The 14,082-nt window shown below is 37.8% G+C and overlaps 2 protein-coding genes across 2 annotated transcripts in view; one reads left to right on the top strand and one right to left on the bottom strand.

Annotated features, from left to right (window-relative positions):
• The window catches only part of rbfox1l (RNA binding fox-1 homolog 1, like), a 20,953-nt gene extending 12,489 nt beyond the window's left edge, over positions 1-8,464 (bottom strand). Inside the window, exons 1-2 of the mRNA XM_055013658.1 lie at positions 7,895-8,464; positions 936-1,172 (exon numbers count right to left, since the gene is read on the bottom strand). Coding sequence (XP_054869633.1) covers positions 936-1,172; positions 7,895-7,981 — 324 coding nt within the window. The 5' untranslated portion in view covers positions 7,982-8,464. The remainder of the gene's footprint in view (positions 1-935; positions 1,173-7,894) is intronic.
• A 1,698-nt stretch (positions 8,465-10,162) lies between these two features.
• Positions 10,163-13,185, top strand: rps9 (ribosomal protein S9). The gene is made up of 5 exons (XM_023271087.3): positions 10,163-10,205; positions 11,289-11,400; positions 11,500-11,622; positions 11,811-11,997; positions 12,933-13,185. The coding sequence occupies exons 2-5, from the start codon at positions 11,304-11,306 to the stop codon at positions 13,108-13,110; spliced, it is 585 nt and encodes a 194-aa protein (XP_023126855.1). The 5' UTR covers positions 10,163-10,205; positions 11,289-11,303; the 3' UTR covers positions 13,111-13,185.
• The last annotated feature ends 897 nt before the right edge of the window (positions 13,186-14,082 follow it).

Raw genomic sequence — 14,082 nt, 5'->3', positions numbered from 1 at the left:
ACAACTTAACAACACGTCCTGACTGTCAGCCGGGTTCTGAACTATCGTCTTGACATGTGATCGCTTTTACTAGCAGCTAAATAAGACTCTGGGGAGAAGGAAGGAGGGGATTTATTTTCAACAACAAATCCCCTCTCAGCTGTCTGACGCTCTGCTGGACCCTGAACGATGTTTCCCTACAAGGACACACAGGAGCATCTAAATATAGAAGAAACTCTGTCTGTTCTCTGTGGGGACAGGCTGAGAAAATCTGGGAAAAATCTGGAAAAAATCTGGGAAAAATCTGGAAAAAATCTGAAAATAATCTGGGAAAAATCTGGGAAAAAATCTGGGAATCTGACGGCAAGGTGCCTAAAATAATGTATTAAATAATGTTGGTATATTATAATGTTAAAAAACTGTAAAAATGGTAAAGATACCAGAAAATAAGAATAAAATGATGCTATATTAGCTCATTAACAAACAGTAAACTGTAGAATTTTATGGCTGCTAAAAGAACAAATTCATAAAATTCCAGGTTTTTCATGTGAACATTATTCACAGTTTTGGCCTTCACTGTTTTTCTGTGTTTTTTGTTTTTACAATAAATTTAATTTAAATACAGTGAAAAAACTAATAAAAAAGTTGTTGCATGTTGTTTATCCTCGCTTTTTCTGTGATTTTACTAATTTTTTAATCTGTAAATCAAAATACATGGAAAATTAGTAAAATGGTGCAAAATGTTTTTCTAAAAATCCAAAATATTACAGCTAAACACATTATTTTGTTTAACCAGCGAGGATCCAGGTTAATTAACTTCCTGTTTAATGAATTTCCTAATTAACTTTCAGTTTTATTAACTTCCTGTTTAATGAACTTCCTGTCTAATTGCCTTCCAGTTTAATGTACTTCCTGTCTAATTAACTCCCCGTCTAACGAGCTTCCTGTGGTCTTACCGAGCTGCTGGGGGTCAGGCCCTCGGGCCCCTCGTGTTGGGGCCCCTGGTAGACCCGCAGCTGGGGGTGTTCTGGATACTCGGAGCTCTGGTGGGCCGAGCCGAAGTCCAGAGCCGGCAGTCGACCCGCCGACGACGGAGGACCCTGACCAGGTGGAGGGTAGGAGGGGGGCGGGGCATACACCTGAGAGAGGGCGGGGTCAGTGCTGCCGGGGCCCGCCTCCTGGGAGGGGCCCCCCTAATGAAGAGACCAATCAGGAATAAGAGCTAATACCAGCAGAAATATCAGAGATAAAAACAAAAATAGCAACTTTATGATATGTACATTGTACACGTGTATTATGTACATTAATTAAGTATTAATTATTATTATTATTATTAATGAATTAATTAATTGTTATGCCTAATATGTAAATTTGTTATTATTATTATTATTATTGTTATGAATTATAATACTGATTTTGGCTCTTTGAAACATCTGAAGTATTTTTAAACTGCATTCCAACAATAAAAAAACTTTATTAAATACATTTTTAAAGCACCACAGACAAACAACAGTGAGGATTTCAATCAAAAGTGTCAAAAACAGCCTCAGACTGCAGCTTTGTTTTAAAAATTTGACTTAAAACTGGATTATTACACTCTTCTACACACTTGTTTCATGAAAAATAGTTCAAATACATCACTCAGACAAATCTACCTTGAATAAATGTCTCATCTTTAATGAGAAAACTATAAAACGAGACATTCTGACTCTTGAATTTCCCTTATTACAGCCTTTAAGATGCCAGAACTAAACTCCAAACTGTAAAATCTGAGTGAAAATGTTTTTAGACGCAGCAAAAATCTAAATGTTCAAACTCAAAGTGACAGAAAATGATGAAAACTGGTTCAAACATTATTGAAAATGTGTCTAAAATGACCTAAACTTGTTCAAAATGACATATTTTTAAACCAAAATGATGACAGAAGAAAAGTAAAAATAACTGGATCAATAAAAAGTTAGTAGAGGCTGTAAAAATGCAAACTCTTAGAATCAAAGTAGCTCAAAATTTGCCAAAAATGACAAAAACTATTGGAAAAAAAAGCGTCCAGAATGACATAAACTTGCTCAAAATTATTGAAAATTTGTCCAAAATGACCCAGAATCTGTTCAGAATGACAGAATTTTTAGGCAAAATGACCCTGAGAGTAAAACCAAAGCTACTGGATGAATAAATAAATGCAGCATGGCTCAGAAACATGTTGGAGATCCATCCAGCATGGAGAAACATCTACTGATGATGAGCAGGAAACATGGAGATAGAAAAATATCTACAGGATGATTACAGAGACACAAAACGACAAAACTGAGACACAAAACAACAAAAACAAGACCGAAAATGAGGAGACACAAAACAGCAAATACGAAGCAGAAAATGACAAAAACAAGACAGAAAATGACAAAAATGAGACACAAAATGACAAAAATGAGACAAAAAAATGACAAAAGGGAGAGACAAAATTGCAAAAATGAGACAAAAATAAAAATGAGACAAAAATTGACAAAAACGAGACAAAAATTAACAAAAACGAGACACTGAAGACAAAAACAAGATACAAAACTGAAATCACAAGAGACTCTGAGAAGAAGACCAGATGATGAGCAGAGTAGAGAATAAACATGGAGATAGAAGAACATCTACAGAATGAAGCTTTTCCAGCCTTTAAGACACCAGAACTAAACTCCAGATGCCCTGCAGAGCCTCCATATTGATAAACTACCAAAATAAAAGCCTGGTCTTACCGCCTCACTGCATTCCTGGGTCTCTGAAGCTTTGTCCCACAGCAGCAGCATGTTTTAATGCCGGCCGGCCGGCCGCCCCCCATAAGACCCCCTCATCCACCAATCATCTGGCAGCAGCAGCTGTGGACATCTGCAGCCGTCAGTCAGCTCCAGACCTCCACCCAAAACCTAAAACCCTCCTAACCCAGCTGCAGCTCCACCAGCACACAGATCCCAGGTATTTACCAAAGCACACGCTCCTGAACGCATCACGCTCCTGAACGCATCACGCTCCTGAACGCATCACGCTCCTGAACGCATCACGCTCCTGAACGCATCACGCTCCTGAACGCATCACGCTAAAGGTCGCCTCGAAGAATAGCGACCAGCAGACACCAACATAATTTATATTTATTACTTCACTGAGACGTAAATCATCCGTCCACACGTCCATGGTGGCATTTAACATCAAAATAAATGTTCATTTCTGGGTTCTGACTGATAATCAGTGAAATAAAGAGGCCGAAATGATTAAAACAAGAAAGAAAACCATTAAAATGAGATACAAAACAACTAAAACGAGACTCAAAGCGATTAAAATGAGACTCAAAGTGATTAAAACCTTCTTCAGTCTTTCTATTTACTGTGTCTCCTACATGCTTGAGGATTTAGAAGACATTAATCAATTAAAAGCCTCTCATCTGGTGTTTATCCCCATCAGCTGTTGCTCTCCAGAGGTGTGAAGAACTAAAGATTTATTGGCAGCATGAAGGAGAAACCGGAAGAAGGAAGGAATTTATTAGGTATTAATAATCCATGTTGGATCTCCTCCTCCTGAATGTGTTTTAGTCCCACCACGAAACTGACTGGAGGCATTTTAGTTTGTTTGGTTAGAAACAGCTCAGATTACAATCACAGAGATTAAATACTCTGAAAATGATTAAATTACATTTGAGAATTTTTAGCAGAGCTTGAAAAGACTAAAAAACAACCAAAACGAGACACAAACTGTGTATGTTTGTGTCATTTTTTTGTCTCGTTTTTGTCATTTTATTTCTCATTTTTGTCATTTTATGTTTTATTTTTGTCATTTTATGTATTGTTATTGTCATTTTGTGTGTTATTTTTGTCGTTTTATGACTCATTTTTGTTATTTTGTGTCTCATTTCTGTTATTTTGTGTCTCATTTCTGTCATTTTGTGTCTCGTTTCTGTCGTTTTGTGTCTCGTTTGTGTCGTTTTGTGTCTCGTTTCTGTCGTTTTTTGTCTCGTTTCTGTCGTTGTGTCTCATTTCTGTCGTTTTGTGTCTTGTTTTTGTTGCTTTATGTCTTGTTGAGACACAAAACGACAGAAACGAGACACAAAACGACGAAAGCCTTTGATAGTTTATTACCTATTATTGATGAATGTGGAACAGAAAACTGGAAAAGAGAAGGTTGATGTTTCAAACATGTTGAAGTCCAGATGTCCTCCAGTTCTGGAACGATCCTTAAAGCTTGAACTGTTTCCAGACTCTCTCACCAGAACCTGTTTTCATCTACAGACCTGAACGTCTCTTCTAGATAACCTGGAGAGAATCAGCCTGTTAACATCTCCAGTTTCTCAGCCTCAGCTCCTCCTCTCCTCTGAAGACCTTCTCCTGACCAGCATTTGCTCCGTCTCCTCCTCAGCTGTCTCCTGGAGGTCGGAGGTCGTCGGTCGGAGCCAGGTGCATGCTGGGACAGCTGCAGCCGGATTTAACCGGCCGACGGCAGCTGCAGAGGAGGTTCAGACTGAACATCTCCTGAGGTTCCTCCTGGTTTTATGTTAAAGGCGATTAAAGCTGCTGGTGGAGAAATTGTTCAAGTTTATGTTGTTTTCTGTTTGATTTTGGTCATTTTGTGGGGTTTTTTTTTGTCTCATTTTTCTTGTTTTGTGTTTGTTTTGGGACATTTTTGTCTCTCATTGGTCATTTTATGTCTAATTTTTGATGTTTTCTGTCTCATTCTAGTCATTGTGTGTCTTTATTTCTAGTTGTGTGTTGTTTTCTGTTTTATTTTGGTCATTTTACGCTACATTTTTGTTGTTTGTTTTGGGACAGTTTTGCCTCTTATTGGTCATTTTGTGTCTAATTTTTAATGTTTTCTGCTTTATTTTGGTCAATTTGCATCTCAATTTGCTTGTTTTGTGTTGTTTTCTGTCTCATTTTAGTTATCATGTGTCTTTATTTCTAGTTGTGTGTTGTTTTCTGTCTTATTTTAGTCATTTCGCGTCACATTTTTCTAGTTTTGTGTTGTTTTGGGACATTTTGTCTCTTGATGAGGATCATAGTAATATATTGTATTTTTTTTATCTTTGACTGTTATTTTCCTGTTTTAGTAAATTACAGAAAATATTTTGTAAAATAATGGAAAATTTAATTATTTATGCTTTATTTAAATCAGCAACAAAAGTAACATTCATTTACAGATATTTCTGAGAAATTGAAAGAATATATTTGTGGTTATTTATTATTATTATTATTATTATTATTATTATTATTATTATTATTATTATTATTATAAATTGATAACAATAATAACATATTAATATAACATACTATTATTGTTGTTATTATGTTATAATAGTACTTTATATAATATATATAATATATTTATAATAATAATAATAATAATAATTATTATTATTATTATTATTATTATTATTATTATTATTATTATTATTATTATTATTATTATTAGTATTATTATTATTATAATAATAATAATAATTATTATTATTCCATCCATCCATTATCTATACACCGCTTAATCCTCACTAGGGTCATGGGGGGGGGGGCTGGAGTCTATCCCAGCTGACTCAGGTGAAGGCAGGGGACACCCTAGACAGGTCACCAGTCTGTCACAGGGCTACATACAGAGACAAACAATCACTCTCACATTCACACCTACGGGCAATTTAGAATAATCAATTAACCTCAGCATATTTTTGGACTGTGGGAGGAAGCCGGAGTACCCGGAGAAAACCCACGCATGCACAGGGAGAACATGCAAACTCCATGCAGAAAGATCCCGGGAAAGCCGGGACGCGAACCAGGGACCTTCTTGCTGCAAGGTGAAAGTGCTAACCACTACGCCACTGTGCAGCCCTATTATTATTATTATTACTGTTAATAATAATAATAATAATAATAATAATAATAATAATAATAATAATAATAATAACAATGATAAATATCTTAAAATAATAATATATTAATATAATATGTTTTATTATTGTTATTAATTATTATTATAAATGTTAATATTATTATAAAAATAACTCATATCAATATACTATTATTTTAAGGAAATTATTACAACTATTAGTATTATTATTACTACTACTTCTACTATTAATAATAATAAAAAATAATAAATACAGATATAAAAAATAAAAAAATTATGTCTGTTAAAGATTTTGAAATACTAAATGATTTTTTCTGTTATTTTCCAGCTGTTTCATGTTTTGTTTAATTACAGATTATATCTAGTTACACCACAGAAATTACAGTTTTATCTGGAATTAAATGAACAAAAAAATTATAATTTGACCGATATTTGTGATATTGAAAATGGTTTTCATCTGGGTTTTTTTTTTAGTTTTTAAGGTATTTTTAAAATGTTTCTAGAGTCCAGAAGACAGAGGATGATGTTTAATAATCTAATAAAACTGATGCTCAGCTTAAATTACACAGAAATTTCTGCAAACAGCCCAACAGAGTCCAGCAGGAGGCCTCAGGAAAAGACTTTTTAAAGATTCTGGACGTGTTTCACTCCTGAAACCTTCAGACTTTCTCTGTGTGTCATTAAATAAAAACACTGGTGAATGTGACGTGTTTTCATGCTGCAGGTTTCACACCAGAGGAAGGAAGGCATGAGAAGCTCCTCCTGACGATCTGCAGGAGACTAAAGGAGGCTAAAAATACAGCTGGTGTGAAGCTGGAGGTAGATACAGAGCAGAGCTTGCTGCTATCACTGCTGTGTCTAAAGATAACCGCCGTGTCCTGAGCAGCAGATAAATAAGATGTTTCACATATCAGACCACCAGCTGACCCACAATAAGACTGGAGACAATCAGAACATCCATAAATATTAAAACATGCAGGTTCTGCAGTAAAATTTACTGCACAGCTGGAAGAATTGAGTGTTTCATTTCCATCACACTCCTGGACGTTGTCTAACCCACAGAAATCTGTTTATTTATTTATTTATTTGGTAAAATTTCAGTGCTCGACCTTCACTGTGCAAAATCTGGCAGCAAGGTTTATTTGCAGGAATCGGGAACTTTTTGATGCATTTATCTGACTGTTCTGCACTAACTGCAGAAATAAATGAGCAAAGAGTCGATTAACAGAAAGAATTATTAATCTTATCATCATGATTCTGCAAAAATGCAAGAAAAGCTTCTTAACTCTGTAAAAACCCACTGGTGGAGAAGCACAACATGATAAGATAAGATAAAGTTCTTTATTTCTCCCCACTCCAGGGGAAATTTACATTGTTACAGCAGCTTTATTTACAATATATACAAGGGTGGCAAAATTTTTTAACAGAAAAAATAAAAATAAAAACAAAAATAAAAATAAAGTTTAAGTTTTGTGTATATATAATTTTTTGCTATTTTTTTGCAAATTCTCTCTCTCTCTCTCTTTATATATATATATATATATATATATATATATATATATATATATATATATATATATATATATATATATATATATATATATATATATATATATATATAAAAATAAAAATAATTTTTGCTCATTTTTCTTTCTGTATGTGGGTTTTACTGGGTTACATAAATGGAAATATTATGCAAAAAATTACGCAAGAAAAGTTTCTTAAACTGAAATATTTGCTTCTATTTTCTACTCCTTAGTGACAGTTGACAGATTTCTGTTGGATTTTCAGTTTTTGAGCAAAAAAAAATGGGTGCAATGAGAAAAAACGACTGCTTGCTGCAGCCAGAAACTGATTCTGTTGGAGATTTTAACTCTTTTCTGTGTTTATTTCAGGCCTCTGAGCCCTGAGACGCTTCAGATAAAGAGTCTTATCTGGTTCTTGTTTGGTTTCCAGTTAATCTCAGGCTGTTTTTAGTCTCTTATCTGCTCTGTCTGTCAGCGTTAAACCAGATGGTGACTGTGGTTTACTCTGTGGATGAGGTGTTTACCTGGACGATGCTGGGGTAGCATGTGGTGGTCTGAGGGTAGACGGGGAGTCCGTAAGGCTGGAGGATCACAGTGGGTGAGGAGAGCATCGCCCACAAACCGGAGGACGGAGGGAGGACAAGGAGACGTGGGGAGAAGGAAGGACGTCCACAGCAGAGAGACGACCAGGCAGCAGGGAGGAAAAATAAAAACCCCTAAACCCTGGTGGACAGCGAGGCTCAGAGAGGGTGGAGGGGAGGACGGGGGAGATTCTGCTTCACCTCACAGGGGAGTCAAACCAGAAAACAAGGAGAAAGTCCTGAAAACCAGCGAGCCCTCGTCCAGGAAAGACAGGATCCGGAGCGGTGAAAGAGAAACTGAGTCCATGAGCAGGAGTTTCAGCCTGACGGACAGAAACACATGTTCAGGCTCCCCTTTCAGAGTTTTATAAATAGTCTGTGGTGTCCTTCTCCCAGAGTTTACCACCTTTCCTCCCTCTCTCCCCCTCTGGAACATTGATCAACACCAGGACAGGCCGTCCAGGTCAGAGCAGAACGTCTACCTGCTGGTTCAGTCAACATTCTGAGGCTTTAATATGATCGCAGACTGCTGGAGGCTCAGTCTGTACTTTGGAACTTTGTGTTTTCTGCTGCTGTTTTCTGTTTGACCAACAGAGGGAGACAAACCCAACAGGTTCACTTCCTTTCAGGTGACAAGTGGCATGATGGGATATGTAGGCTGAGTCCAATATCCCAGGAGGTATAGAAGGAGTCATAGTACCACTAATCAGGAGGTACAGAAGGAGTCATAGTACCACTAATCAGGAGGTCTAGAAGGAGTCATAGTACCACTAATCAGGAGGTATAGAAGGAGTCATAGTACCACTAATCAGGAGGTCTAGAAGGAGTCATAGTACCACTAATCAGGAGGTACAGAAGGAGTCATAGTACCGCTAATCAGGAGGTCTAGAAGGAGTCATAGTACCACTAATCAGGAGGTCTAGAAGGAGTCATAGTACCACTAATCAGGAGGTCTAGAAGGAGTCATAGCACCACTAATCAGGAGGTACAGAAGGAGTCATAGTACCACTAATCAGGAGGTCTAGAAGGAGTCATAGTACCACTAATCAGGAGGTATAGAAGGAGTCATAGTACCGCTAATCAGGAGGTCTAGAAGGAGTCATAGTACCACTAATCAGGAGGTACAGGAGTCATAGTACCGCTAATCAGGAGGTCTAGAAGGAGTCATAGTACCACTAATCAGGAGGCATAGAAGGAGTCATAGTACCACTAATCAGGAGGTCTCCTTTAGTTTGTCTCTTATGGGTCATTTTTTGTCTTATTTTTGTTGTTATATAAATAATTTCCTCCGGGATGAATAAAGTAGATAAAGATAAAGATAAGATAAAGTTCTTTATTTCTCCCCACTCCAGGGGAAATTTACATTGTTACAGCAGCTTATGTAACAGTAGACATAGTGATAAGAATAAAAGAATAATAGAACAATAGTAATAATATTTACAATATATACAAGGGTGACAGATGAGGGTAAAGTGGCTTAACAGAAAAAATAAAAATAAAGTTTAAAAGTGCAGAGATGTGCAGTGCAAGAATGTCAGTGCAAATTTTATGGTTTGGGGTGGTAATGATATAGTCCAGTTTATGTTAACATCAGCCAGTGATGCTGATGTTGTAAAGTCTTATAGCAGATGGGATGAAGGACCTGTGATAGCGCTCTTTCTTGCAGGGTGGATGTCTTAGTCTGCTGCTGAAGGAGCTGCTTAAAGACCCCACAGTGTCATGCAGTGGGTGAGAGGGATTGTCCATGATGGATGTGAGCTCTTACCTTTTCTTATCTTATGTTGCTTTGTTTGTCTCATTTTTGTTGTTTTGTGTTTATTTTGGGACAATTTTGTCTCTTACTGATCATTTTCGTTCAATTTTTCTTGTTTTTTGGTTTTCTGTTTTGTTTTGGTCATTTTGTGTCTCATTTTTGTTGTTCTCTGTCCCTTTATGATAGTTTGCATCATTATATTCATTCTGCATCTCATTTTTGTTGTTTTGTGTTTGTTTTGGGACAGTTTTGTCTCTTATTGGTGATATTGTGTCTTATTTTTCTTGTTTTATGTTTGTTTTGGGACAGTTTTGTCTCGTCATTTTGTCTTATTTGTGATGTTGTTTTCTGTTTGACCCGCAGAGGGCGACAAACCCCGCAGCTCCACTTCCGCTCCGGCGGTGAACGGCATCATGGGATTTGTCGTCTTTGCGCAGGCGCTATAAATGACTGCTAACTTCCTTTAACGTTCTCTTTACTACGCGAGCTTGAGCGAGACTGGTACGTTTCGCGGCCTCATCCTCTAATACAACACATATTCAACGCTTTCAGATTTTTACAGTTACAAATATCGGTAGTAAATTAGCTTAAACGGTAGTGTTTGTGTTTTAAACCAGCTGCGGAACATTTTGTTGCCGACTTTTGAAGATAAATTGTAAATGCAGCTAAGCTAACGTTAGCTCGTCGCGCTGAACAACGTGGTGCGGCCTACTTGTATGGATGAAAAATACACGATTCATGTACTTAAAACCACATTTAAGGGATATTATTTAGGAGTAACGATATTGTCGCTTTATTAACTTGCATATATGTTATTTTTGTGTCTAAGAACCACATTAATTGCACGGTGACGGTACAGATGTTACCTTGTCGTTTAGACACCGAGCTAACTGGAATGGTGCAGTAACGTTACTGTTTTTTATGATTAGTTTTGGGAAGCAGAAAAATGATGACTTGAATTTTGTTGCCGTCTGTGCCAGACAAGCATGCTCATTTAATATCTAGAGAATATAATATTTAGGTTGGAGCATCACAGTGTTTTATTTAATTAAATGTAATTGTAGCTCCGGTTATTTGTATATTGCACCTGTCGACATTAAGAAATTGTGAATTTGTTGAGTCTTAGGGCAAGATGAAGTGGTGGTGATGTCTTTATCAGGGCTCTGAAATCCCACAGATGTAGTGTTTGGTTGGTTGGTAGTTTTTGCAGTGAAACGCTGGTTGGTTGGAGATCTTTTGCTTATGAATTCATATAAGTTGTATTAGGTTGGAATAACTTCACAAATGACACTTTGCTGTAGTGATGCCTAAATAATGCATTTCATTCTCTTAACCCTTTTAAAACCACAAGGATCACCGGTGACACCGCCGCGCATGTGTATTTCAAATTACTGTAACTCCTCTCTACTTCGTGCAATTTTAATCATTCAAACTGCCCCTGAAAGCTTTAAAACGGGGCTTTCTGGTGCTATTACATGCATTACAGTAATGACTGAGTGCAGTGTGGGGAGAGGGAGGAAATGAGTATTATAGTGCTGAAAGGGTTAAAGCTAATGTTACGTCTTTGCGTCTTGATCTTTTCAGGCACTTTAAGCCGCCATGCCCGTTGCCAGGAGTTGGGTTTGTCGTAAGACGTATGTCACCCCCCGTCGTCCCTTCGAGAAGTCCCGTCTCGACCAGGAGTTGAAACTCATTGGTGAGTAGTGATGTCATTAACTTAACCGTGCAACATGAAGAAGACGACATTCTGTGTTGTAGTGCAGTGATTATTAACTCCATTCCTCCTCGTTTCCAGGCGAGTATGGACTGAGGAACAAGCGTGAGGTGTGGAGGGTCAAGTTTACTCTGGCCAAGATCCGTAAAGCTGCCAGAGAGCTGCTCACTCTGGATGAGAAGGACCCTAAACGTCTGTTTGAAGGTACGTTGAATAAATACATGGGTTCATGTTGGCCGATGATTTAATTATAAACCGTCAGACTTCACTGTGGTGTCAAGAATTCCTCGTCAATGAGGCCAATGCTGCCGCTTCACTAAAACATCCATAAATAACGTACATACGCACGCACGCATGTTTGGGTTGTAAATGGCTCCTGTGTGGTTTCCCAGGTAACGCTTTGCTCAGGCGTCTGGTGAGGATCGGAGTGCTGGACGAGGGTAAGATGAAGCTCGATTACATCCTGGGTCTGAAGGTTGAAGACTTCCTGGAGAGGAGGCTGCAGACGCAGGTCTTCAAGCTCGGACTCGCCAAGAGCATCCATCATGCCCGCGTCCTGATCCGCCAGAGGCACATCCGGTAAGACATCGGAGAAACAAACCTTAGTGAATGAGGGTGGGTTAGAGTTTGGAGGGACTCACCAGAAACTGTCGATGTTTCCTCTTCCATCAGAGGATCACCAGCCTGATCAGTTTAACCTTTCAACAAGGTCAATTCGGTATCAAAGCCGTATACCTTGTCATAGACATTGCCCAGAGCCAGTCCTGCCGCCGAGGGCTCAGACCGGTGCTGTCAGGTAAGGCGTGGGGGATTGCACCTCGGGCAATAGTAGCGTTCACTTCACCTCATAGCACTGATGGAGGAAACACTGAGGCTGATGATTTAAGATTCACTGTCAGACTGACTGTGGTGTCACGAATTCCTCGTCAATGAAGCCTGCAGTAGATTGTTCTATCATTAACCCTCTGAAATCCTGGTAGTTTCTGATGTTTGTTCTTGTAAAGATAAAAAGTCAACCATGACTAGAAAGACAGAACTCAGAAATGTCCTCTGTTCAATTTGACATGAAACTAGAATCGGTTTGTCTAAAAAAGAAGAATGCCACAAGTGCTTTATTATATTTATTATTTGTTCCGATACTTGGCATGCCTGCAGTTCACTTGGAAATGCAAAAGTTTTGTCTCGTGACTTTTGGTTACATCTGAGGCTCTGGTTGTTCAGAGGAGCACAGAATTTTTGTTTTTGCAGGATCCGTTTAGCTTTTGTCATTTTTCACAAAACAACCAAAAACGAGACACAAAATGACAAAAATGAGACAAAATGACACGTGATGCGTTCAGGGATCGTGGAAGCTAAAAATCCAGGGATTCTTTGTTTTTAATGTAGAATTAGGAGGGTTAAAGCTGCTCGAATTTGGTAAATTTAGTAAACTTTCCCCCTTAACTCTGGACAGCATGTGAAAGCCACTGATCTTGTTTTCTAAAGTCTGTCCTTGTTGTGTTTCGTTTCTCCAGTGTGCGTAAGCAGGTGGTGAACATCCCGTCCTTCGTGGTTCGCCTGGACAGCCAGAAGCACATCGACTTCTCCCTGAGGTCTCCGTACGGCGGCGGACGCCCGGGACGCGTCAAGAGAAAGAACGCCAAGAAGGGCCAGGGAGGAGCCGGAGGAGCCGACGACGAAGAGGAGGATTAAGAAGGAGGTTGTGTAAGGGGTGTTTTCATGCTTCCTGTTCTGTCTGAATTCTAAATAAAAGGTTTGACCACAGAACCAAGTTGTTTCATTTGATTTCTTCCCAATAAACCTGGTAGAGTTTAATTCTTATCTGTGTGGTTCAGTTAGAATACTGGGTTCACTTTGGTCTCACTAGCAGCCCTTCGACATGTGAGACAAAAACGAGATAAAAAAAAACCGAGTAAAGCAAAACACAAAATGACAAAAATTAGACACAAACCACAAGCAGGACCTAAAAGGAAACGACAAAAGTCAAAGACAAAATATTACAAAATGACCAAAAATTAAACAAGTTACAAAGTAACAAAAAATAGACAAATACCAAAAATTATGCTCAAGTCAACAAGCCAAACAAAATGAGAAAATGACAGTAACATGAGACAATCTGACAAAAGTCAGACAAAAAAACGACACGAAACGAGACAAAAAAATTTTAGTTACAAAGCGACAAACGAGACAAATGACCAAAATGAGAAAAGCAAGACAAAATGAGACAAAAAGCACAAGCAAGACAAAAAGGAAACAAAGCAACAAAAAAGACAAGTGTCAACATGACAAAAACAAGGCTCAAAACAACGAATGAAGTGAAACACAATGACAAAAATGAAACAAGACAAAAAGTTAGACAAAGCAACAAAAAAAATGGACAAAGACGAGAAAACGATACTCAACGAATAAAGCAAAACATTGACAAAAAACAAGTGAAACAAAAGAAACACAAAATGACAAAAAAATTAAACAGTTACAAAGCAACAAGAAAAATGGGCGGGCCAACGACAAAAATAAGACAAAAATTGACAAAAGTGAGAAAATGACAAAAAACATGAGACAAACGCTAAAAAAACAAAATATTACAAAAATGAGACAAAATGACAAAAGAACAATCTAGTATTTATGATCCAAACAACTTGTCATGGTCTAGAAATTATTTAA

This window comes from Amphiprion ocellaris, chromosome 9, assembly GCF_022539595.1.
Source record: "Amphiprion ocellaris isolate individual 3 ecotype Okinawa chromosome 9, ASM2253959v1, whole genome shotgun sequence".
In the NCBI taxonomy this organism is placed as follows: domain Eukaryota; kingdom Metazoa; phylum Chordata; class Actinopteri; family Pomacentridae; genus Amphiprion; species Amphiprion ocellaris.
The sequence above is the reverse complement of the archived record's forward strand: the minus strand, read 5'-3'. Positions and strand labels throughout refer to the sequence as shown.

Coding starts and splice junctions, on each gene's coding strand:
- rps9 (XM_023271087.3), top strand. CDS start 11,304: ATGCCCGTTGCCAGGAGTTGGGTTTGTCGTAAGACGTATGTCACCCCC. Junction 11,623..11,810: donor CCCTAAACGTCTGTTTGAAG/GTACGTTGAATA, acceptor GTGGTTTCCCAG/GTAACGCTTTGCTCAGGCGT. Junction 11,998..12,932: donor ATCCGCCAGAGGCACATCCG/GTAAGACATCGG, acceptor TCGTTTCTCCAG/TGTGCGTAAGCAGGTGGTGA.